At 44.6% G+C, this 24,754-nt stretch overlaps 1 protein-coding gene across 1 annotated transcript in view; it reads left to right on the forward strand.

Annotated features, from left to right (window-relative positions):
- Positions 1-24,278: 24,278 nt before the first annotated feature.
- The window catches only part of EFHD1 (EF-hand domain family member D1), a 41,775-nt gene continuing 41,299 nt past the window's right edge, over positions 24,279-24,754 (forward strand). The window contains exon 1 of the mRNA XM_058533235.1: positions 24,279-24,685. Within this exon, the coding sequence (XP_058389218.1) occupies positions 24,390-24,685 (296 nt within the window). The 5' untranslated portion in view covers positions 24,279-24,389. The remainder of the gene's footprint in view (positions 24,686-24,754) is intronic.

A 24,754-nucleotide genomic window follows, 5' to 3' on the forward strand; every position in this document is an offset into this window, starting at 1 on the left:
GGCCTAGGAACACATCACACCTGTGACAATGACCACACCCACCACACAGATGTTGGTTACCAAATACCCTGCTCCACTGAAAGGATCCAGGGCTCCTTGGAGAAATGGAGAAAAGGGAAAGTCCAAGATGAACCTGGAACATCCTTTGTGCCAGAGAATTAGGAAGTAAACAAAGAACGTAGGGACATTTAGAAAAAGACAGAAAAGCCAACTTAAAGGGGCTTCCAGTAGCCAAACCTGGGACAATTTGAACAGCAAAATACCTGATGATAGTAACAGATTATAACTCATGAAGTAAAATAAGACGCCAGGAGTCCATTCTGATATAAATGAATGAATGAATGAATCATATGGGAATGGAAAGCTCTTCCTCAAAGTAGAAGCCAGCTAACAGCTCTAAAAGGAGTGATGACATAAAACATCACTGTTTGGCAGCCGTGGTAGTAAGAATTAATTCCGGCAAGAAACATTAAGTTATGCTAAAACAAGTAGGTGAAAGGGGATGAGGAACGGGGTTTCATATGGTCTCAAAGACTCTCCCCATAAAACTTTTATTAAATACAAAGGGAAGAAAAGAAACTTTACAGCGGAAAAACCTGGCACAGACCATCTTCATTGAGTGGACTGTTATTACCACCAGTCGTGGGACAGAGAAATATCAGGTGCCACTCACTAGGCTGCAAGGGACCGAACACAGCGTACATGAGATGCATTACCTGGGTCTCATCGTGAGGAAACGTTGGACAAATCCAAATTGAGGGACATTCCACACAATGACTGGGCTACATTCTTCAAAAATTAGTTCAAGTCCTGAAAGTCACAGAAAGACAGAGGGGCTGACTCAGATGGAAAGTGACTGGGGAGGCAAGATCACGGGCTGCACATGTGATCCTGAACTGGAAACTTTGCTCTAAACGATGTTACTGGGACAACTTGTGAAAGCCGAATAGAGTCTCCAGCTGGAGGATATATGGGAGTTCTTTGTCCCTATTCTTGCAACTTTACTGTAACTTTAAAGCTTTTTACATTCAAATGTTAAAACAATCGGAGGACTGGGCTGCCTGCTCCAGTGAAGAACAGAAGCTTCTGCTTCCTGCCCTGAGAGCATAAGACGGTCCTCCCACACACTCCTGCCAGAAGCAACCAGACAGCTGGACAAAATGCCCAAATGGCGCTGGGAGGCAGGTGACCCAGGAGAAAAGGGAGGAAAATGAGGTGAGTCCTGTCCTCTCCCAAGATTTCTGCCTGGAGGTAAAATCTAGACTGGGCACAAAGAAGGGAAACCCAAGAAGAGCCCAGCAATCTCATAGAGGTTGAAGTTTGGGGAGGCCCAGACATCTAGAACTGACAGCACAGAGTAGGCAGGAGGAGGGAGGAGCAGACAGAGAGCTCTGGAAATCTGCATTGGGTCCCCTGGGTCTTTGGCTGAATTCCAGTTGTGCATGCACGGGGAGAAACTCCATGGAGCCAGACAAAAACTCCTTCCAGAGAAAGAACCAGTACGGCAGAGCCATAAGCCGAACAATGCCCCAAATTCATCAGAACTAGGAATTGGTTGAGTCCCCACCAGCCAAAGTGAAGAGATTTCATTGGATGCATAGGGGGTCCAGTAGACAGCCCAGAGTGTCACACCTTAAAAGCAGGTTAAATGAGCTGTAGAGGAGAGGCTACTCTAGACCAATCTGGAAAGAGCTTAAAAAGGACTCGTAAAAGATCAATGTGATCTGCAAGTAAATGAATGCTTGCTATAAAAACTCGAACACTCTTTAAAGGAACACAACAAAATCCAGCACCCAAAACATAAACCTCACAACGTCTGGCATCCAATAAAAAATTACTTGACATAGGCATAAGAAGTAAAAGCTGTCCTTTAGCCTGGAGAAAAATCAGACAGTATAAACTGACCCAGAAATGACAAAGATGATAGACTTTCTCAAATTCCCATTCTAAGATAACCTCCAGTTAACAGTCCTTGATGAAACAGAAATGAGATCCTGCTTCTTATCCTTCTTGGTAAACTCTTTCCACCTAACAGTGCACTGTGGTCAGATTCCCCGTCAGTGGACAAGTGGCCACAATGACCTTAACTCTGGGCTGGATGGAGGCTTCACATTTCCACACCAGGGTCTGCTGCCTGACATTTTGTTTAATTCCAAACTTCCATTTCAGGAGCAACGTCACCTCCTACAGGAAGCCCTCCCTGACCTCCTAGGTCAAGTCCCCTGTAACATGTTCTCATTTCCCTGTTCTTTCATCCACATCACAGTTGGTGTGAATTTATGTGACTGTTTTATTAATATCTGTCTCCCTGTTAATGCCCCGAGCCCAAGAACTGGGCCAAGTGTGTTCCTTGATTCTCCAGCACTAAGCACAGTACCTACACAGGGTGTCATCGATAAACATTTGCTGAATGAATGAATGCATACATGAACAAATGCTATGGGCATAATGAATTATATTCAGTCTTCGAAGCATATTTTAAGAGGGTCACTGACAAGCCAATGCTCTCCGGAAGAGGGCGCTCCAAACTCCTGATGAGCTGGAACTTTCCAGGTTCAGCCCCAGATATGCTTGCGGAAAGCATACTTGGTGCAGGTAAATATTTAGACCCCTGTCTGGCTCCCTTTTGATGATTTATTCTTGACAGAGGCCTTTCTCCGAAGTGTCACTCACTCAATCTCTTCAGGTCACCATCTGTAACATTGAGAGCGTCCCCTGACAGGTGAGACGGTCCCCAGACGTAAAATGGGGGAGTTGTAGTAGGTGCCCTTTAAAGCCCCTTTCAATCTAGAAGGTCTATGATTTTCGGCGTTAACCAGGCAGTCTTTTTCTTTTTCTTTTTTTAAATTTCAGCTTTATTGAGGTAATTGACATATAAAATTGTGAGATATTTAAAGTGTACCTCGTGGTGATTTGATATAGGTATACATTGTAAAAGGGTGCCCCCATCTAGTTAAACATATCCTTCGCCTCACATAATTATCTTTTTTGGTGGGAGAGTGGTGGTGAGAACATTTAAGTTCTCTCAGCAAATTTCAATTATTGAACCAGCCAACTTGTTCTAGTTCATTGCCGGGACGCTGTAATTTCTCACTGCCGCCACCAGGTGGCACTTCCGGTTTTTAAATTCCATGCCTGGCGAGAGGTTTGAAATCCTCTTCACTTGTAAACCCGTACTCGGGTTTGTCTTTGTAGAAGAGAGGTCGGTAACTAAGAGCTTGTAAGATCCCGCAGCCTCCTGCGTCTGGGGGATTCGGGGCGAGGGAGAGGGGTTGGAAGAGTCCACAATCGGACTCACCTGGAGCGTTAGCAGAGGAAGAACCACGCTCTCCCTCCCGCCCCTCTGCCCCTGACCCCACCTGCGTTCTCTCCTCCGAGGGGCAGGTCGCCTGGGGAGAGCGGACAGGGCTGGAGAGGCCCTAAGCAAATTCCGCACCGCACTGACCCTCATCTTTAAAGTTAGGGTGCACAGGATCCGCCTCACTGGTGCGCCCCAACCCGGGGAAACCCCAAAACATCTTGTTTCTAAAGTAGAGATTCCCCATCTCCGCCTCCAGAGATTCCGGCTAGGGCGAGGTTACTTCCCAGGTTACTGGGAAGATTAAATAAAACAAAACCTAGCCGGCAGGATTTTTGGAAAATTAAGTGAGGCTTCATACGTAAAGCTCCTAGTACCGTGTGCAGCGTAAGTGCTGGTTGAATGGGAGCTTTCATTATTTTTACTGTTAGCAGTTAGCAGTCCAAGTGCCTAGGACCAAGCCTGTACACAGTCGATGCCAGATAAATGTTGCTGAATGAATCAACAGTTTTGGGGAGAAAATAGGAAGAGAATGCAAAGTGTGCCAGACCTCTCGCTTTTCAAGGGGGTCGGGGACAGGAACTAATTTATTCTTAACATTGCTAATTAAGAAAATTTAGGCTCATGGGGCTGGCCGGGTGGCCTAGCGGTTAAGTTCACGTGCTCTGCTTTGATGGCCTGGGGTTCGCCGGATCGGATGCTGGGAGTGCACATACTCGCTGCTCATCAAGCCATGCTGAGGCGGCATCCCACACAGAGCAACTAGAAGGACCTACAACTAGGATACACAACTATATATGGGAGCTTTGGGGAGAAAAAAAAGAAAAAGAGGAAGATTGGCAACAGATGTTAGCTCAGGGCCAATCTTCCTCAGAAGGAAGAAAGAAAGAAAGAAAGAGAAAAGAAAATTTAGGTTCAGATCTATTTTTTTCTTTCTTTTTTTTTAAAATTTAAGGTAACCACCAATAGAATGACATCGCAATTACTTGGGGAAAAGAGAAAAAACACTTGACTGATATAGCAAAAGAGAGGGAAGGAAAAACCAGGGAATTGCAGGGTAGCATCACAAAAAAGCATCAAGTACAATGACAGTAATTTCAAACATATCCATTATCATAATGCACTCGAATAGGTTCAACTCTTCTATTACAAGACAAAGATTGAAAAAAAAAACATGAGAAACATAAACTTCTAAAATGAAAATGAAGGTAAATATATCATATGTAAACATATTTGGATAGGGAAGTCTAGGTTAAGTGAAATATAAAACTTCACGTCAATTATTCATTAATTCCTTCCTTCTTTCGTCATTATTTTTTTAATGCCTAAGTGTGCCAGGCACTATCTTGGGAACCAGGGAGCCACCGATGAACTGACTAAGATCCTCCCAAGTGACCCTGCAGTAGGAGATGTAATCATTATAATGAGGGGCCGCCCCATCTGGCTAGGTGTTAACCGTAAGGCGGCTGAGGGCCCTGGTTCTCCTCCCTTGGGCCCTGCTCAGCCTCTTCCACTTCCCCCAAGGCCTCCTGCTCCTTCACCTGCAGGCGGCGCATCTCCCTTGACACAAGATTCGCCTGTCCCTCCCCAGACTGAAGCAGTCTCTCCCTGTGGGTGTGGGTGCCAGCCCCGGGCCATTTCCAACAGGGGCTGAATGTGACATGTTCAATAAATGTTTGCCTTTTCCCTTTAGCTAGAAAGCAAACAACACAAAGACTTTCCAGGTGGGTACCGAAGACGCGTCTACTGGTACCTGGCCAGGCGAGGGGCAGGTGGGGCCCCTCCAGGTCCTCCTTATCAGAGAAGAGAATAAACACAGGAGAAGCACTGACATTTGCTTCGGATACTCACCAAGGTCATTGTGGTCACATGCTCACCCGCTCAACTCCCTCTAGAGTGACAGGGGAAAGGGGTCCAGAAATGCTGACTCACCCCTGTGGACCCTTACATCCCGAAGGTGGAAGGTGAGGGCTCAGGGCAGAGTGGTCCCATCACAGACCAGGAGGGGATGTTCCATCCTGGTGGATTAGTTCTCCAAAGCCCCAGGGTCAGGGAAATGGCGACAATTCAGACTAAAGTTTGCTTGTGTCTGTCACTGTTCATTTATGGCCACATGGCAAATGTTCAGCCAGGCTGAGGCTCCAGGCTGACCTGCCCTTCAGCTCTTTATGGTGAGTAAGTGAAGGGGTGCCCATCTGAGGAGGAGGAGGCTGCCAGCAGGAAGAAGATGCCCTTCCCTACCCTGGAAGCTGGACCTAGAGATGCAGGATGCTGGGAGTGGATGCAGGCCAACTTCCGAAGGCTGCTGAGGCAGAACGGAGGAGGGAGGGCCTGGAGTCTCTGAACCCATAGAATGGGGAGATGGACAGTCAGGGAGAAAGGCGCCTTCACCAACACCTGGGGAACATGGTCTGTCCTGAACTCTCCCTACTCAGGGTGCTGTTTATGGGAGGGCCGGGGAAGTGAGGGAAGATGGCCTCTTGGCCAGCTGGCCTGTCTTGATCTGTGGACCCTGAGGCCTGTGCGCCTGCCCCAGTGTCCCTTTTCCAGATGACTTCTGGGAAGCTGAGAGCCAGCTCTGCAGAATGAGCCTGATGCTGATGCAGTTTGCAGTGACACCCTCAAGCTGCGTGTCTGTGCCCAGCGTGATGGCTGCCTTCTCATCTTTGTCCCTCCTTTCCTTTGTGCCTAGCTCTGCACCTGGTGTCCCTGGACCCTCAAGGCGACTGTGGACAGAATCCAATAGGTTGTAAACTTGGATGGGGAAAACAATTGCATCTTTATTTTCACTAACTTCCAACTGAAATCTGGTGTTTCCTTCCATCATGTACGCAGCCAACCCAGCCTGGATTTTGTGTCACATCACAGCTGTCGCAAGTGTCTTAGAATACCATTTGCATTACAGTCATGTGTTGCTTAATGGTGGGGATATGTTCTGAGAAATGCATCATTAGGCGATTTTGTCATTGTGCGAACGTCATAGAGTGTACTTACACAAACCTAGACGGTACAGCCTCCTACACGCCTAGGCTACGTGGTCTGATCTTATGGGACCGCCATCGTATATGTGGTCCATTGTTGACAGAAACAAGTCATTATGTGGCACACGACTGTATTCTATTTTGAAAATACTGACATTATAAGACCTGCTGTTAATGCACTAACCAAGAAGTACCAGAGAGCACACATTTTCAAAAATGTTTTGATCATTATGTTTCAATATAATCTGTTTCCTTCTTACCCCTATGTGTTTTGTTTTTTGCATTTAAAAACATTGTAGAAGCATCCATAGGTGAAGAGGCCAACAGGGTCCAGGGCAGGAGGAAGATCAAGTGCCCCCGAATTCCATCTTCTTTTGTTGTTTTCGTGTCCTTGAGAGTCCACCGGCAACTTGCGAGACCCGGCCATCAAGCTCCACTCAGATGCAAGGGCAGGGTTCCAGACCCCAACTGTAGGGGCGAGGGAACTAGAATAGCCACCTGCCCCACCAGGACCCCACTCCTGTCCCCTGGGTCTCCAGGGGCCCCTGGATCCCACAAGTGTCCTGGGAAAGGGATCCATCCTGAGAAGAAGGCAGCATTGGTGAGTTGGTCCAAAGTTCGCTGGCTCTGCACCCTGGTCCACAGGGGCATCCTGGGAGGGGGCTGTCCACATGCTACCTTTGTGACAAGACCTCCCACAGCTAGAGGGCTCCGTTGTCTGGGGAATTAGGAAATCATTGACAAGGCCCAGCCCCAGGAAGGGGCACCGCGTGATGGTCAGTTGAAATAGAGGCAGAGAACAACCGGGTGACAGGTGGGCCAGCAGTGCTCCCAGCTGCTCATGGGCCAGATGGAGCCACTTCTGCCTCTGAATCTCCCTCCCTTGGACCGAGCAGTGCTGTTTGTCCTCCCAAACCTTGGAGATTCCAAGAACTAAATCTGAAACCCCTGAAGCGAGAACTGTCCCAGAGATGTGCTGCCAACAGGAAGCCTTTGCCCACATCCAGGAGAGGGGGTGGGTAGGAGGCCTACATGCACCCAGGTTCCCGCCAACCAGCCAGGCAACTCAGAGAGCCATCTGCCATGAGGTTCCAGCAGGGGGCAGACTGTCTGAGATTTCTGGGGGCCATGCTATCCCAACTTGGTGTAGGCTTTCTCAGGCAGCACCCAGGTGTCTAAAAGAGCAAGTGGCCAGCAGGGGTCAGTGTCCAGCATGAAACCAGCCTGCCCATCCCTATACTTATTGGGCCCGAAATGTGGAAACCTTAACACCATATGTGAGTCATGTCGTCAGAGTCTGTGTCATTTCAGCTTTGCTTTATCCTAATTTTTGAGTGGTGCCCAATCAGCTGGGCTGGGAGCACCACCCCTGCACTGAATTTCTCCCTCATTTGGATATTTTATTGACATAAAAATAAGCATGAGATTCAAAAGACACCAATGAGAAAATTAAAGGCAAACCACAACCTGGGAGAAAATATTCACGACACATATATCTGGCAAAGGACTTGTATCCAGAATATATAAAGAGCTTTTACAATTCAATAATAAGACAACCCAAAAGAAGTGGGCAAAAGGTTTGAACCAACACTTCACCAAAGATGTATGGGTGGCCAGTAAAGACAAGAAAAACTGGCCAGGATCAGTAGTCATTAGGGAAATGCCACTTAAAACCACAGTGAGACACCATTACTCACCCATCAGAATGCCTACAATTTGAAAGACCGACCATACCAAGTATGCGAGGATATGGAGCAACTGAAACTCGCATACACTGTCAGTAGGAATATAAAACTGTACAAGCATTTTGGAAAACAGATTGACAGTTTCTTAAATATTGAAACGTAACAACTTATGCCATCCCATTCCTAAGTAATTAAACAAAGAAGTAATGGCATATGTCCACACAAAGAGTCATATGCAAATTTTCACAACAGCTTACTAATAGCTCCAAATTGAAAACAACCCCAAAGGGAAGGGAGAGAAAAAGATACTCCATGCAAATGACAATGAGAAGAAAGCAGGGATAGTAATACTTATATCAGACAAAATAGACTTTAAAATAAAAAGTGTAACAAGAGGCAAAGAAGGTCACTGCATAATGATAAAGGGAACAATCCAGCAAGAGGATATAACACTTGTAACTATCTGTGCACCCAACATAGGAGCACCTAAATATATAAAGCAATTATTAACAGACATAAAAGGAGAAATAGACAGCAACACAATGATAGTAGGGGACTTTAACATTCCACTTACACCAATGGATAAATCATCCAAACAGAAGGTCAATAAGGAAATATTGGCCTAAATAACACATTAGACCAGATGAATTTAGTAGATAGATACAGAACATTCCACGCAAAAACCACAGAATACACATTCTTTTCAAATGCACATGGAACATTCTCCAGGATAGAGTGCATATCAGGCCACAAAACAAGTCTCAACAAATTTAAGAAGACTGAAATAATATCAAACATCTTTTCTGACCACACAGTATGAAAGTAGAAATCAACTACAGGAAGATAATCAGAAAAGCCACAAATATGTGGAGATTAAACAAAATGCTACTGAACAACGATTGCGTCAACAAAGAAATCAAAGGAGAAATCAAAAAATATCTGGAGACAAATGAAAATGAAAATACAACGTGCCAAAATTTATGGGATACAGCAAAAGCAGTTCTAAGAGGGAAGTTTATAGTGATACAGGCCTACCTCAACAAATAAGAAAAATCTCAAATAAACACTCTAACAGTGCACCTAAAGGAACTGGAGAAAGAAGATCAAACAAAGCCCAAAATCAGTAGAAGGAAGGAAATAATAAAAGTCAGAGCAGAAATAAATGAAATAGACATAAAAAAATAGAAAAAATCAATGAAACTAAGAGGTGGTTCTTTGAAAAGATAAGCAAAATTGACAAACTTTAGCTAGACTCATCAAGAAAAAAGAGAGAAGGCACAAATAAGTAAAATCAGAAACGAAAGAGGACAAATTACAATGGACACCTCAGAAATACAAGAGATTATAAAAGAATACTATGACAAGCTATATGCCAACAAATTGGATAATCTAGAAGAAATGGATAAGTTCTTAGACTCATGCAACCTTCCAAAACTGAATCAAGAAGAAATAGAGAATTTGAATAGACCAATCACCAGTAAGGAGATTGAAACGGTAATCAAAAATCTCCCCCAAAATAAAAGTCCAGGACCAGACAGCTTCCCTGGTGAATTCTACCAAACATTCAAAGAAGACTTAATACCTATCTTTCTCAAACTCTTCCAAAAAAGAGGAGGGGAAGCTTCCTAACTCATTCTATGAAGCCAACATTACCCTGATACCAAAACCAGAAAAGGACAACACAAAAAAAGAAAATTACAGGCCAATGTCACTGATGAACATCGGTGCAAAAATCCTCAACAAAATACTAGCAAATCGAATACAACAATACATTGAAAGGATCACACGCCATGATCAAGTGGGATTTATTCCAGGGATGCAGGGAGGGTTCAACATCCACAAATCAATCAACGTGATACACCACAATAACAAAATGAAGAATAAAAATCACGTGATCATCTCAATAGATGCAGAGAAAGCATTAGACAAGATACAGCATCCATTTATGATAAAAACTCTCAATAAAATGAGTAGAAAAGGAAAGTACCTCAACATAATAAAGGCCATATATGACAAACCCACAGCTAATATCATCCTCAATGGAGAAAAACTGAAAGCTATGCCTCTAAGAACAAGAACCAGACAAGGATGCCCACTCTCACCACTCCCATTTAACATAGTATTGGAAGTCCTAGCCAAAGCAATCAGGCAAGACAAAGAAATAAAAGGGATCCAAATTGGAAAGGAAGAAGTGAAACTGTCACTATTTGCAGATGACATGATTTTATATATAGAAAACCCTAAAGAATCCACCAAATAATAAATGAATATGGTAAAGTTGCAGGATACAAAATCAACATACAAAAATCAGTTGTGCTTCTACACTCCAACAACGAAATAGCAGAAAGAGAAATTAAGAATAGAATCTCATTTACAATTGCAACAAAAAAGAATAAAATACCTAACAATAAACTTTACCAAAGAGGTGAAAGACCTGTACACTGAAAACTATAAAACCTTGTTGAAAGAAATAGAAGAAGACCTAAAGAAATGGAAAGATAATCTGTGCTCTTGGATTGGAAGAATTAACATAGTTAAAATGTGCATACTTCCTAAAGCAATCTACAGATTCAATGCAATGCCTATCAAAGTTCCAATGACATTTTTCACAGAAATAGAACAAAGAATCCTAATATTTGTGTGGAACTTCAAAAGACCCAAGATAGCCAAAGAAATCCTGAGAAAAAAGAACAAAGCTGGAGATAGCATGCTCCCTGATTTCAAAATACTCTACAAAGCTACAGTAACCAAAACAGCATGATACTGGCACAAAAACAGACACACAGATCAATGGAACAGAATCAAGAGCCCGGAAATAAACCCACACATCTATGGACAGCTAATTTTTAACAAGGGAGCCAAGAACATACAATGGGGAAAGGAAAGTATCTTCAATAAATGGTGTTGGGAAAACTGGACAGCCACATGCAAAAGAATGAAAGTAGACCATTATCTCACACCATACACAAAAATGAACTCAAAATGGATTAAAGACTTGAATGTAAGACCTGAAACCATGAAACTTCTAGAAGAAAACACAGGTAATACACTCTTCAACATCAGTCTTAGCAGCGTATTTTCAAGTACTGTGTCTGACTGGGCAAGAGAAACAACAGAAAAAATAAACAAACGGGACTACATGACTAAAAACCTTCTACACAGCAAAGGAAACCATCAACAAAATGAAAAGACAACTTAATTGGGAGAAGATATTTGCAAATCATATATCTGATAAGGGATTAATATCCAAAATATATAAAGAACTCATACATCTCAACAACAAAAAAACTACCAACCCAATTAAAAAATGGGCAAAAGATCTGAACAGACTTTTCTCCAAAGGAGATATACAGTTGGCCAACAGGCACATGAAAAGATGTTCAACATCATTAATTATCAGGGAAATGCAAATTGAAACTACAATGAGATGTTGCCTCATGCCCATCAGAATGGCTATACAAGACAGGAAATAGCAAGTGTTGGTGAGGATGTGCAGAAAAAGGAACTCTCATACACTGCTGGTGGGAGTGCAAACTGGTGCAGCCACTATGGAAAACAGTATGGAGATTCCTCAAAAAATTAGGACTATGGCGCTGGCCCCATGGCCTAGCGGTTAAGTGTGCACTCCACTGCTGGCGGCCCGGGTTTGGATCCTGGGTGCGCACCGATGCACGGCTTTTGTGTCAAGCCATGCTATGGCGGCATCCCATATAAAGTGGAGGAAGATGGGCACAGATGTTAGCCCAGGGCCAGTCTTCCTCAGCAAAAAGAGGAGGATTAGCATGGATGTTAGCTCAGGGCTGATCTTGCTCACAAAAAAAAAAAAAAAAAAAAAAAAATTAAGACTAGAACTACCATATGATCCAGCTATTCCACTGCTGGTTATTTATCCAAAGAAGCTGAAAACATGAATGTGTAAAGGTACATGCACCCCTATGTTCATTGTGGCGTTATTCACAACAGCCAAGACTTGGAAGCAACCTAAGTGCCCATCAAGGGCCGAATGGATAAAGAAGCTGTGGTATATATACACAATGGAATACTACTCAGCCATAAGAAACGATGAAATCTGGCCATTTGTGACAACATGGATGGACATTGAGGGTATCATGCTAAGTGAAATAAGTCAGGGGGAAAAAGTCAAATACCGTATGATCTCACTCATAAATAGAAGATAAAAACAACAACAAACAATCACATAGAGACAGAGATTGGATTGGTGGTTACCAATGGGGAAGGGGGGAGGGAGGAGGGTGAAACGGGTGATTAGGCACGTGTGTGTGGTGATGGATTGTAATTAGTCTTTGGGTGGTGAACATGATGTAATCTACACAGTAATTGAAATATACTGATGTACATCTAAAATTTATATAATGTTATAAACCAATATTACCGCAATAAAATAAATAAAGAAAAGAAAACAACCTCAGTGTTCATTGTCTTAGTCTGTTTGGGCTGCTATACCACAAATACCATAGACTGGGTAGCTTATAAACAATAGAATTTTCTCTCTCACCATTCTGGAGGCTGGGAAGTCCATGGTCAAGGTGCTGACAGAGCTGGTGTCTGTTGAGGGCCCGCTTCCTGGTTCACAGATGGCCGTCCTTTCACTGTCCTCACATGCCAGAAGGGGGAAGGGAGTCTCTCTGGGGTCTTTTTAAAAGGTGTTAGTATCATTCAGGAGGGTTCTATCCTCATGACCGAATCACCTCCCAAAGGTCCCCCCTCCAAATACCATCACCCTTGGGGATTAGGTTTCAACTTATAAATCTGGGGGGGACACACACCTTCAGTCTATGGTACTGATCATGAATGATGAGCGGACAAACAAATTTGGGTGTATCCACACGATGGACTACTACTCAGCAGTAAAAGGAACCCGGGCTGATATGCCTAACATGGATGAATCTCAAAATCATTTTGAATGGAAAAAGCCAGACACAAAAAAGTACATACTATATGCCTTCATTATGTAAAAGTCTGGAACAGGCAAAATGAATGGAAAGTGGCAAAAAACAGATCCAGTGAGGACGCAACACTCACTTCTCTGCCTTGTCCATGCTGTCCTTGGCGGGCACGGCCTCCTGTCCTTGCCACGCTGTCAGCTCCACTGTGCCCCCTCCCTCCAGAGGCGTCCCCTGACCCCCTGGGTGTCCGGCGGTTCCCCTGGGCGGGCTTCATCACAGCACTTTGCCCCATGTGACCCAGGGCCTGGCACAGAGGATGCCCTCATTGTTGTTGTTGAATGAAAGAATGAAAAACAAAGCATCATTCTTTCTATCTTCGAGATGAGGAAACTGAGGCTAGAAGGCCATCTTCCCAAGTTCACCCAAATTAGCGGCTGACTCCGCCCACTAACACCTCATCCTGGGACATTCTCCCTACTCCAGAAGAAACGAGGGCTTTCCGAGGCTGGTGAGGGGAGGCCAGGCCTGCAGGGGTGAAGTCAGGGTCAGAGTCAGTATTGGGCATCAGACACACCAAGGTTTGGTCCCCTCCCGCTACCAGCTGTGCGCCTTTGAGCTAGGCACTTACCTTCTCCGAACCTCAGTAAAACAAACAAATACCACTAACCTCAGGGCGATGTGGGGCTTGAAGAAGCACGCAGGACAGCACTGAGCTGGGGGCCAAGACTCTACAGAAAGCCCTTTACAAAGAGCTGGGGATCAGGGCAGAGGAATCGACCACTTATTTGTTGGTGGTGGTGTTTTGTAACTACTAAAAACAGAACAAACAAAAACCCTACATAGTTCAATTGTAGAAACAGTTGACTGGTGTTCTGATGTTGAGAGGAAGAAATCAGTTCTGTCACAATCCCTCCCACCTCACCTCACGTTCTTCATAGATATATAGAGTTGTGTGTATAACTGTATGGTGTTATGTGTGTAGTTATATATAGTTATAAATAGTATACATATTTACATATTTTTTCTTTTTTTTTTTATAATTTTATTTATCTATTTTTTCCCTCCAAAGCCCCAGTAGATAGTTGTATGTCATAGCTGCACATCCTTCTAGTTGCTGTATGTGGGACGCGGCCTCAGCATGGCTGGACAAGCTGTGCATCGGTGCGCGACCGGGATCCGAACCCGGGCCGCCAGCAGCGGAGCGCACGCACTTAACTGCTAAGCCACGGGGCCGGCCCACACATTTTTTTCTTACAAGGTCAAGGTTCGTGTCGTATATGTTCACCCGAGTAACCATGACTCCCCCTCTTCTTTAGTCTTTATATTTATGTAGATTTGGTGCTCACACCAGACCTTCTGCTGTGGCTTTTCCACGCCCAGTCTGGTTTATTTAGATTCGTCTCTGGATGGTGCTGTCTGGGAGAAGGGTTTTGTTTTTTCAAGAAGAGGTGATGGGGCTGCATTCCCCGAGCATCTGCGTGTTGCCTGATCTTTGTAAGAATGCTTTGCTGGATAACACCTTTTTTTTAAGTGTAGTCATCTTTTTTTTTTTAAATAAATTTTATTGAGGCACAACATTGTTTCAGCTGTTTGCTGTGGTGTTAACTAATCACCTCGAAATTTAGTGGTGCGTCACGTTCGTCACAGCGTTTTTCACAACAGTCAAGAGGTGGAAGCAACCCAAGTGTCCATCGACGGATGAATGGATCAACAAAATGTGGTATATAGTACAATGGAATATTATTCAGTCTTAAGAAGGAAGGAAATTCTGACACATGCATAGCATGGATGAACCGTGAGGACATTACACTGAGTGCAATAAGCCAGTCACAAAAGAACAAATGCTGTATGATTGAGGTTCCTAGAGGAGTCAAGTTCATTGAGATGGAAAGTTAGAGGTTCCTAGAGGAGTCAAATTCATTGAAATGGAAAGTTAGAATAATCGTTGCCAGAGGCAGAGGGGAGGAGAAAAAGAGAGTTGCTGTTTAATGGGTGTGGAGTTTCAGTTTTTCAAGATGAAAAAGTTCTGGAATCTGTTGCACCACTATGTGAATATATTTAACACTTCTGAACCACACATTTAATGATTAAGATAAATTTTGTTATGTGTTTTTTACCACAGTTAAAAAAAGATGACGACAATAACTTAGTGACATAAAACAGCCGCCACCATTTTATTATATCGGCAGGCTCTCTGAGTCAGGAGTCTGCGCACAGGAAGGTGCTCTTCTCTGTTCCAGGTGTCCAGGACCTCAGCTGGGGTGACCCCAAAGGCGGGGGCTGGAAGAGCTGGGACCGGAGAGTCCGCTCCCAAGACGATGTCTTTACTCCGATGTGTGGCACCTGGGCTGGACACGCTCCTCTGGGCCTGCCGACTGCAGCCCTACAAGTGGCACCTCCAGTCTGGCAACCTGAGAATAACCAGACTTCTTGCAGGGTGGCTCAGGGTTGCAAGAATGAGTGTTCCCAGCAGGCAAGGAGGGGGCAGCACTGCCTTCACCACCTACTCTCAGAAGTGTTGGCGCGTCACTTCTGTTACCACACAAAATTGGGATTCTCTGCCCGATGCGCATAAACAAGCCAATTAATGACAGCATCAGCCTTTGGGGGAGGAATCAGCTTTCATTCCACGAGATCCATCTGCAGGGGGACAGGAGGCGTGTGCCCTCAGATCCGGCTCCCTGATTCAGGATCTGGGGCGAAATTTAAGAGGTTAGGGAGAACAGGGCTGGCAGGTGGAAACGCTGGTGGGACAGGTTTTGATTGGTGAGCTTCAAGCATTTATGGTGAGGTTTTAAACATTTATGGTAGGGTGGGGAAGGAATTTTAACACCGGATCTTCCTGAATGATGGACCCCTCGCTTCTGATAAGAGTCCGACTTTCAAGTTCTGGTTGTGTCCCAGTCCTTGGGTTCCGTGGGGAGGAGGATCTTTAGTTTCGAGGTCATTTCAGGTCATGATTTCTTCTTTTACATGCTCTGACTACGTGACTTTGCAGTTTTTCTGTAGGACAATTCTTAATCGCTCTGTTGATAAGAGATAGGGGTCAGTTGAACTGGTCCTGGAGGGCCTGAGGTTACACTTCCACCATGTTCATTTTGTCCACCAGTCACAAGAGCCATCCAAGTTCAGGGGATGGGGACATAGACCCTACCTCTCAATGGGAGGAGGGTCAAATCATTTGTGGTCATGTTTTAAAACCACCACAAACATAAATACAAAAAAGTACAGAAATCATGAGGATATTGCTTGATGTAATTTTGCAAAATGAACCACTCATGGAGTTACCAACCAGATCAAGAAATAGACAGTACCAGAAACTCAGAAACCCCTCATCTGCCCTCTCCCGGTCACTCCCCATCCTCACCCCTGACTTCTGACACTAAAGTTTACTTTTGCTGGATTTGAACTTTACATAAACATTCAGGATACATTCTTTTATGTCTGGCTGCTTTCTCTTGCCCTTGTGTTCGACCATGTGTGAGATTCATCAAGCAGTTCATTTTCACTGCTGTATAGAATTGCATGGTATGAATTTGCTATAATTTATTTATCCATTTTACCATTAATGCACATTTGGGTTGTTTCCAGTTTGGGGCTTTTGTTAATAAAGCAGCCGTGAGCATTATTATACATGTCTCTCAGTGCACACATGAACGCATTTCTGTTTTGTATATGTGTAAGAATATATCTATTCTTTGGGGCATAGTAGTTAAGTTCGCACACTCTGCTTTGGTGGATGGCAAGTTCGTATCCTGGGCGAGGACCTACACGCTGTTCATCAAGCCATGCTGTGGTGGCATCCCACATACAAAATAGAGGAAGATTGGCACACATGTTAGCTCAACGACAATCTTCCTCAGCAAAAAGAGAAGAATTGGTAACAGATGTTAGCTCAAGGCCAATCTTCCTTGCCAAAAACAAAAAATAAATAAAAGAAAAAAAAGGACTCAAAGAATATATCTATTCTTTTGCAACTTTTGTACTCAACATTATTTTTGTGAGTCTTTCAAATTGATGAATATACCTGTAGTTTATCCATTGAGGTTGTTTCCATTTTTTTCCTCCAACCATATGGTGTAGGGGAAGAAAACTATCTTTTTCCTTCTACTCTTGTAGGTTCTCAGCTGGGTCTTTGTAACAAAAGACAGATTAACAAGAGAAAAGCGTACACGTTTATTTAATATAAATTTTATGTGACATGAGAGCCTTCATAAGAAAATGAAGACCTAAAGTTAAATTTAAACGTTTTTATGCTAGATTTGATGATGAAGAGGGGAAAGTCATGGAAAAAATGAGATAGGACAAAACGAGTATGAGCCTAGTGTAGTAAACTGGCGGAGACAGCAAGGCCTGTTCCTTCAGATCCCTCTTGGTGTCTTGGAGAGAAGGATGCGCCTTTCCTCTGGGTGTAAGGAAGACATCTCTCGCATGAAGAGTCTCCGACCTGCTTCAGGGGAAGGTCAGAAAGTCCTTCCTGCACCTGCTGTTTCTCAAACTCCTTCAGCTTAAAATATTCAATACACCAAGATGCCAGATTTTGGGGTAGTATGTCCTGAACTCCTCAATAGCTGTAAATATTTTTAAACACGTCTCCTTGGCTTTAGATCTCTGCGAATTTCCGTGAATTTCTTCAAGATATGTGCCTAGGAGGAGTAGGATGTGTAATCTTCAGATGGTTGTGCCGATTTACACTCTCACCAGTGGTGTATGGGCGTCCTCATTGTCCACAGCCAGCCACACTTGGTTTTGTCAGACCTTTTAATGTTTACACATCTGATGACTAGAAATGTTCTTTCATTGTGATTGTAATTTGCATCTCACGTCCCTGAGGCAGAGCATCTTTTTGCATTTATCAACCATTCATTGAGGTTGCCTCTTCTGTGAACTGCTGGTTCAGTCCCATGTCTGTACTGTACTTTAACAAATTTCAGAACAGACAATGGAATGTTGTGTATGTGCCAGTTACTCAAGCCTTAACTCAGTATCGAGAATGTGTAGCCCAAGGATGCGGAGAAATTGGAACCCTCAGACATTGCTGGTAGGAATGTAAAATGGTGCATTCACTGCGGAAAGTAGTCGTGCAGTTCCTCAAAATAATTAGACATAGAATTACCAGATGACCCAGCAATTCCAATCGTAAGTATATATCCAAGAGAAATGAAATCAAGTGTCCACACAGACATGCATACTTGCATGTTCATAGGGGCTTTATCCATAATAGCTAAAAAGTGGAAACAACACAAATGTCCATCAAGAAATGAATGGATAGGGGCCAGCCCGATGGCGTAGTGGTTAAGTTCGCACGGTCCGTTTCAGCAGCCTGGGGTTCCCGGGTTCGGATCCCGAGTGCAGACCTGCGCACCGCTCATCAAGCCATGCTGTGGTGGCTTCCCGTATACAAAATAGTGGAAGATGGGCACAGATGTTAGCTCAGGGCTGATCTTCCTCAACAAAAAAAAAAAAAAAAGAAAGAAAGAAAAGAAATGAATGGATAAATGAATAATGGTATATCTGTACAATGGAACATTACTTAGTCATAAAAAGGAATAAAGTATTGATACATGCTACAACTTGGATGAACCTCAAAAACATTATGAAAAGTGAAAGAAGCTGGACACAAAAGGTTGTATAGTGTATGAATGTTTTTATATGAAATGTTCAGAATAGGCAAATCCACGGAGACAGAAGCAGATTAGTGGTTACCAGGGGATGGGAGGAAGAGGGGATGGGGAGTGATTACTTAATGGGTACATGGTGTTCTTCTGGGATGACGAAAAAGTTTTAAGACTAGAGAGAGATGGTGGTTGCACAACATTGTGAATGCATTAAATGCCACTGAATTGTACACTTAAAATGGTTGTGTGTTTTGTAAATTTTACCTTAATTAAGAAAAAAAAAAAGAACACATGGTCCAGGGGTATCAGCCAACATGATAGCAGATCTCTCACTCCAGGTGTGGCCAATACAAGTCTGTCTGTTATCCATTATCTTGATCAATAACAGAAGCTTGATTTGCTAATTAGCATAATGATTTCAGAAATGTTTTTTAAAACACATGGGTGGGGGCTGGCCGTGGCTTAGTGGTTAAGTGCACGCGCGCTCCGCTACGAGGCAGCACGAGTTCGGATCTGGGTGCACACCAACGCACCGCTTCTCCGGGCATGCTGAGGTCCCATCCCACATACAGCAACTAGAAGGGTGTGCAACTATGACATGCAACTATCTACTGGGGCTTTGGGGAAAAAAAGGAGGAGGATTGGCAATAGATGTTAGCTCAGAGCTGGTCTTCCTCAGCAAAAAGAGGAGGATTAGCATGGATGTTAGCTCAGGGCTGATCTTCCTCAAAAAATAAAAAACAAAACAAAACAAAACAAAATATTGGTGAATACTTCCTAAAGCAATCTACAGATTCAATGCAATTCCTATCAAAGTCCCAAGGACTTTTTTCGTGGAAATAGAACAAACAATCCTAAAATGTATATGGAACAAGAAAAGACCCCGAATAGCTAAAGGAATCCTGAGAAAAAAGAACAAAGCTGGAGGTATCACACTCCCTGAATTCAAAATATACTACAAAGCTATAGTGATCCAAACAGCACGATACTGGCACAAAAACAGACACACAGATCAAAGGAACAGAATCAAGAGCCCAGAAACAAACCCACATGTCTAAAGACAGCTAATTTTTAACAAGGGAGCCAAGGACATACAATGGAGAAAGGAAAGTCTCTTCAATAAATGGTGCTGGGAAAACTGGACAGCCACACACAAAAGAATGAAAGTAGACCATTACCTTACACTATACACAAAAATTAACTAAAAATGGATTAAAGACTTGAATGTAAGACCTGAAACGATAAAACTCCTAGAAGAAAACATACGCAATACGATCTTTGACACCCGTCTTAGCAGTATCTTTTTGATACCATGTCTGAACAGGCAAGGGAAGCAAAAGAATAAATAAACAAATAGAACTACATCAAACTAAAAAGCTTCTGCACAGCAAAGGAAATCATCAACAAAATAAAAAGGCAGCCTAATAATTTGGAGAAGACATTTTCAAATCATATATCTAATAAGGGGTTAATATCCAAAATATATCAAGAACTCATACAACTCAACACCAAAAAACAAACAACCCCATTAAAAAATGGGCAAGGATCTGAACAGACATTTTTTCAAGGAAGATATATAGATAGCCAACAGACACATGAGAAGATGTTCAACATATCTAATTGCTAGGGAAATGCAAATGAAAACCACAATGAGAGGGCCAGCTCTGATGATCTAGTGGTTAAAGTTCCTCTCTCTCCACTTCAGCGGCCCGGGTTCACTTCTCAGTCTCAGAACCACACCACCCATCTGTCAGTTGCCATGCTGTGGCAGCAGCTCACGTGGAAGAACAAGAAAGACTTACAACTAGATATACAACCATGCACTGGGGCTTTGGGGAGAAGAAAAAAAAAGGAGGATTGGCAACAGATGTTAGGTCAGGACGAATCCTTCCCTGCAAAAAAAAAAAAAAAGCTACAATGAGATACCACCTCACACCCATCAGAATGGCTATTATTAAAAAGACAAGAGGGGATGGCCTGGTGGCGTAGTGGTTGAGTTCACACGCTCCACTTCGGTGGCCTGGAGTTCGTGGGTTCGGATCCCGGGCGTGGACCTACACACTGCTTATCAAGCAGTGCTGTGGCAGAGGTCCCACATATAAAGTAGAAGAAGGCACGGATGTTGGCCCAGGGCCAATCTTCCTCAGCAAGGAGAGTAGGATTGGCAAAAGATGTTAGCTCAGGGCTAATTTTCCTCACCAAAAAGAGAAAAAAAAAAGACAAAAAATAACAAGTGTTGGAGAAGACATGGAGAAAAAAGAACCCTCATACACTGCTGATGGGAGTGTAAACTGGTGCAGACACTATGGAAAACAGTATGGAGATTCCTCAAAAAATTAAGAATAGAACGATCCAGCTATTCCACTGCTGGGTATTAACCACTAAGTTGAAAAGATATATGCACCTGTATGTCCATTGCAGCATTATTCACAATTGCCAAGATTTGGAAACAACCTAAGTGCTCATCAACAGATGAATGGATGAAGAAGATGTGGTATATATACACAATGGAATACTACTCAACCATAAAAAAGATGATATCTTGCCATTTGTGACAACATAGAAGGACCTTGAGGGTATTACGCTAAGTGAAATGTCAGACAGAGAAAGTCAGATACCATATGATTTCACTCATAAGTGGAAGATAAAAACAACAACAACAACAAACAAACACATAGATACAGAGATTAGATTGATGGTTACCAGAGGGGAAGAGAGGAGGGAGGAGGGCAAAAGGGGTAAAAGGGCATGTGTGTGATGATGGATGGTAATTAGTCTTTGGGTGGTGAACATGATGCAGTCTACACAGAAATGGAAATATAATGATGTACACCTGAAATTTATATAATGTTATAAACCAATGTCACCTCAATAAAAATAAAAAATAAAAGAACATTGGTGAATATAGCGGATCATTGACTAAACTGATGAATGTTAAAAATGGTCTCTCATTGATGAAATTAAAAGTATTGTTATTCAAGATATATGGATTGCCTAAAATAGTTTAAAATCACTCCCCACCCACACGGCACAGGACAGAGGAATCCAGCAAAGCTTGCAACCTGCCCCTGAGGCGTGATCTTTAATGGACTAGTTTTTAGCCATTGATTTAGGAGATTTCTGGTTATTTGATGTTGCCCATAAATAAGGCAAGGAATCTGGTCTCTAGGATGTGAGTCGGCCTCTGGTGAAGGGCTTCGTTGGGTCTCCTAAGAAGGCCTAGAGCCAGGATTTGAGACTTCATTGAACTTATAGAATAGGTTGTCTGAGCTGTTTCTTGTCTGCTCACTGGGAATGTTGGTTTAATAAATATCTTTATGTTTAGCAGAATTTAGTCTGAGACTGGCTTTCCTTACAATGTGATAACAGGATTGTGGGAGAGCAGTTAACACCCACCCCAAACTTTTTTTTTTTTTAATTTTTATTTATTTTATTTTTTTTCCCCCAAAGCCCCAGTAGATAGTTGTATGTCGTAGCTGCACAGCCTTCTAGTTGCTGTATGTGGGACGCACCCTCATCGTGGCCGGAGAAGCGGTGCGTCGGTGCGCACCTGGGATCCGAACCTGGGCCGCCAGCAGTGGAGTTCGCGCACTTAGCCGCTAAGCCATGGGGCCGGCCCCTCGTTCTGAGTTCTTTGTCAGGCAGCCAGCCGGACACTGGAAAAGGGAAGCTGGACGGCAGGGCTTTTCCAGCTGCGGCCGTGACTGTAATCTGCCTTGGGTCACTAGTGAGATGCTGAGACTTCATTCCTGGGGTGGGGGGCAGGTGTTCCCTGGTGAGCATCAAGGGTACCTGCTGCTTTGCTGCCAGGGGTGGGCACAGCCTAGGAGGTATTCCATCCTCCGCCCCTACCTCAGTGGTGGGGAGACTTGGGAGGTGCCTGGTGGGCATAGCCCCCAAACTTTGCCCCTTGCAGGTGAAGTGCCTTTTGAGTGGCACCCAGCTGACAGCTTGTATTACACATGCACATTATGCCAAAGTGCGTCCTTAGAGAGCTGCTATGCAGCATAGAGCCTGTAGTTAACAATGTGGCGTTGTGCTCTTTAAAAGTTATTAAGAGGGTAGATCTCACGTTAAGTGTTCTTACCAAAAAACTGCAAAAACCAAAAACTAGAAGGGCACAAAGAAACTTGGGGAGGTGATGGATGTGTTGACTATCTTGATTGTGGTGATGCCACATCACCACATGATGCCATCATCATGGGTTTTCATGCATGCCCAGTCAGCAAATTGTATACATTAAATACGTGCAGTTTTTTGTATATTAATGACACCTCAACAAAGCTGTGAAAACAAATAGTGCTTCCTCATTTGGAAGCACTTAAATGAAAAAGTCTAATTGCCTTCAAAATCCACTCTCATTAACATGAGAATTTTCAACATTGTGTTTGTAAATGAAAGAAAAGGGAGAGCTATTAGAGTCTTTAAATTTAATGTAAAGTGTGGTAAATTTTAGTGTGTAAAATGATTGTCTACATTCTTTATTACCTACTCATGCAAAGTTTCTTGTGGATGGAGACTATTAAGAATTTTAAATCTTTCTTTGGTGTGTATGTGAAATATGTCACATATGAAGTGCTCAAAACAGAAGTGACAGCAAAGCAAAGCCAGTCACCATCACCAGGTCAGGAAGGGTGGCGCCCAGTGACATATTCGAAGGGGTCCATCAATCTCCATTTCAAACATAAAATCTGATGTAGAAAAGGCTGCTTTTGCAGAACCAAATCAAATTGTTTAGTAGGGATGTTTAAAAGATTTTGATACCTTTATTTAAAAACAATATTTTCCCTAACACTTTGTTTTTTCCCACTAGGCCTCTACAGATGCCTGGAATCCCTGCCAGGGCCTCCCTGCGCCCTACACACGCATGCCAAAGCCTGGTCTCGGGTCTCAGGAGCCCACAGCCTGGCAGGGTCACAGGCACACCCCAGGTTAGCAGCCGCGAGGAGGTCAGAATAGAGTCCATCCCGGCGGGGGCGGACCATGTTTACATGATTCTTCTCAACTCGGCTGATGTAACAGCTACTCGCATCAGCCTTCCTTAGGGAGAGTGACTACACTTGTTTTCACCCTCTGGTTTAAAATGCTGATTTATTTCTTTGTTTTCAAGCTTCTTTTTCTTTTCCTTCTTGTATGTTTCACAGAAAACGTCGCAGCCCCTGAAGCCGCCCTGGTGTCTTACCTCCAGGGAACCACGAGTTTTGTCTCCCTTATTCTTTCTTCTGTTTGCTTATTTGTTTTTAGTATTTTTAGTATGTTTTGGAAACATTTCTTTGCAATGAGTGTTTGAAACGCAGCTCCCTCCTCCCCCCGCTCCCTGCGGGCACCTCCCACGCCCAGACCTCGCGACCGGTGGGTGCCACTCCCGGCCATGGGGACACATGGATGTCACCCGGGGTCGCTCGGCTCCCCCCACCCCCCCAGCCTGTCCCAGGCCGCGAGCGCCTCCAGTTGGGGCACTTCTGGGGGAGGAGAAAGGAACCGCCCCATAGGTCGTGAAACTTTTTCCCGCTGCCGTTCCCCCGGGGACAGCAGAGTCCCCGGGCTCCCCCGGAGCGGACGCGGGCGGCAAGGTCAGAGTTGATCTGAGGGTCCACGCCCGGTCCCGAGGGACAGTCAGCCTCCAGTCTGGAGCGCCGGGGAGCGGGGAGCGGGTCGAGGTCCCCGGGACGCGCAGACACCTGCGGCCTCTGGCCGGGCGGGCGGTCCCAGAGCCCTGGCGCCTCCTTAAAGCCGCGGCTCCGCCCCGCCCGCCCCTCTCCCCCGCCCGCGGTTCCACCCAACCGCCAGGTCCCAGGCGCCTGGGCAGAGTGTCGTAGAGCCGCGAGCCTGCGAGGAGTACGCCGTCCGCTCAGTCCCCGCGCCGGGTCCCGTGTTCCCGCGTCCCCAGATCCGCCGCCATGGCCAGCGAGGAGCTGGCGCGCAAGCTGCAGCGGCGACTGCAGCGGGAGGAGGCGGAGGAGGGCGGCCCCCAGCCCGCGTCCGGCGCCGCCACAGCCCCGGAGCCGGAGCCCGACCCACCCGCCCGGGCTCCCATGGCCAGCGCCGACGCCGAGCTGAGCGCGCAGCTGAGCCGACGGCTGGACATCAACGAGGGCGCGGCGCGGCCCCGCCGCTGCAAGGTCTTCCACCCCTACACCGAGTTCCCGGAGTTCAGCCGCCGCCTCATCAAGGACCTGGAAAACATGTTTAAACTGTGAGCGTCCCGCGCAGCCCTGCGCCGTGCGCCCCCGAGGACCCTGCGCCCGGGACCCGGGAGGGAGGG

The sequence above is a fragment of the Diceros bicornis genome, chromosome 37 (assembly GCF_020826845.1).
Source record: "Diceros bicornis minor isolate mBicDic1 chromosome 37, mDicBic1.mat.cur, whole genome shotgun sequence".
Classification (NCBI taxonomy): domain Eukaryota; kingdom Metazoa; phylum Chordata; class Mammalia; order Perissodactyla; family Rhinocerotidae; genus Diceros; species Diceros bicornis.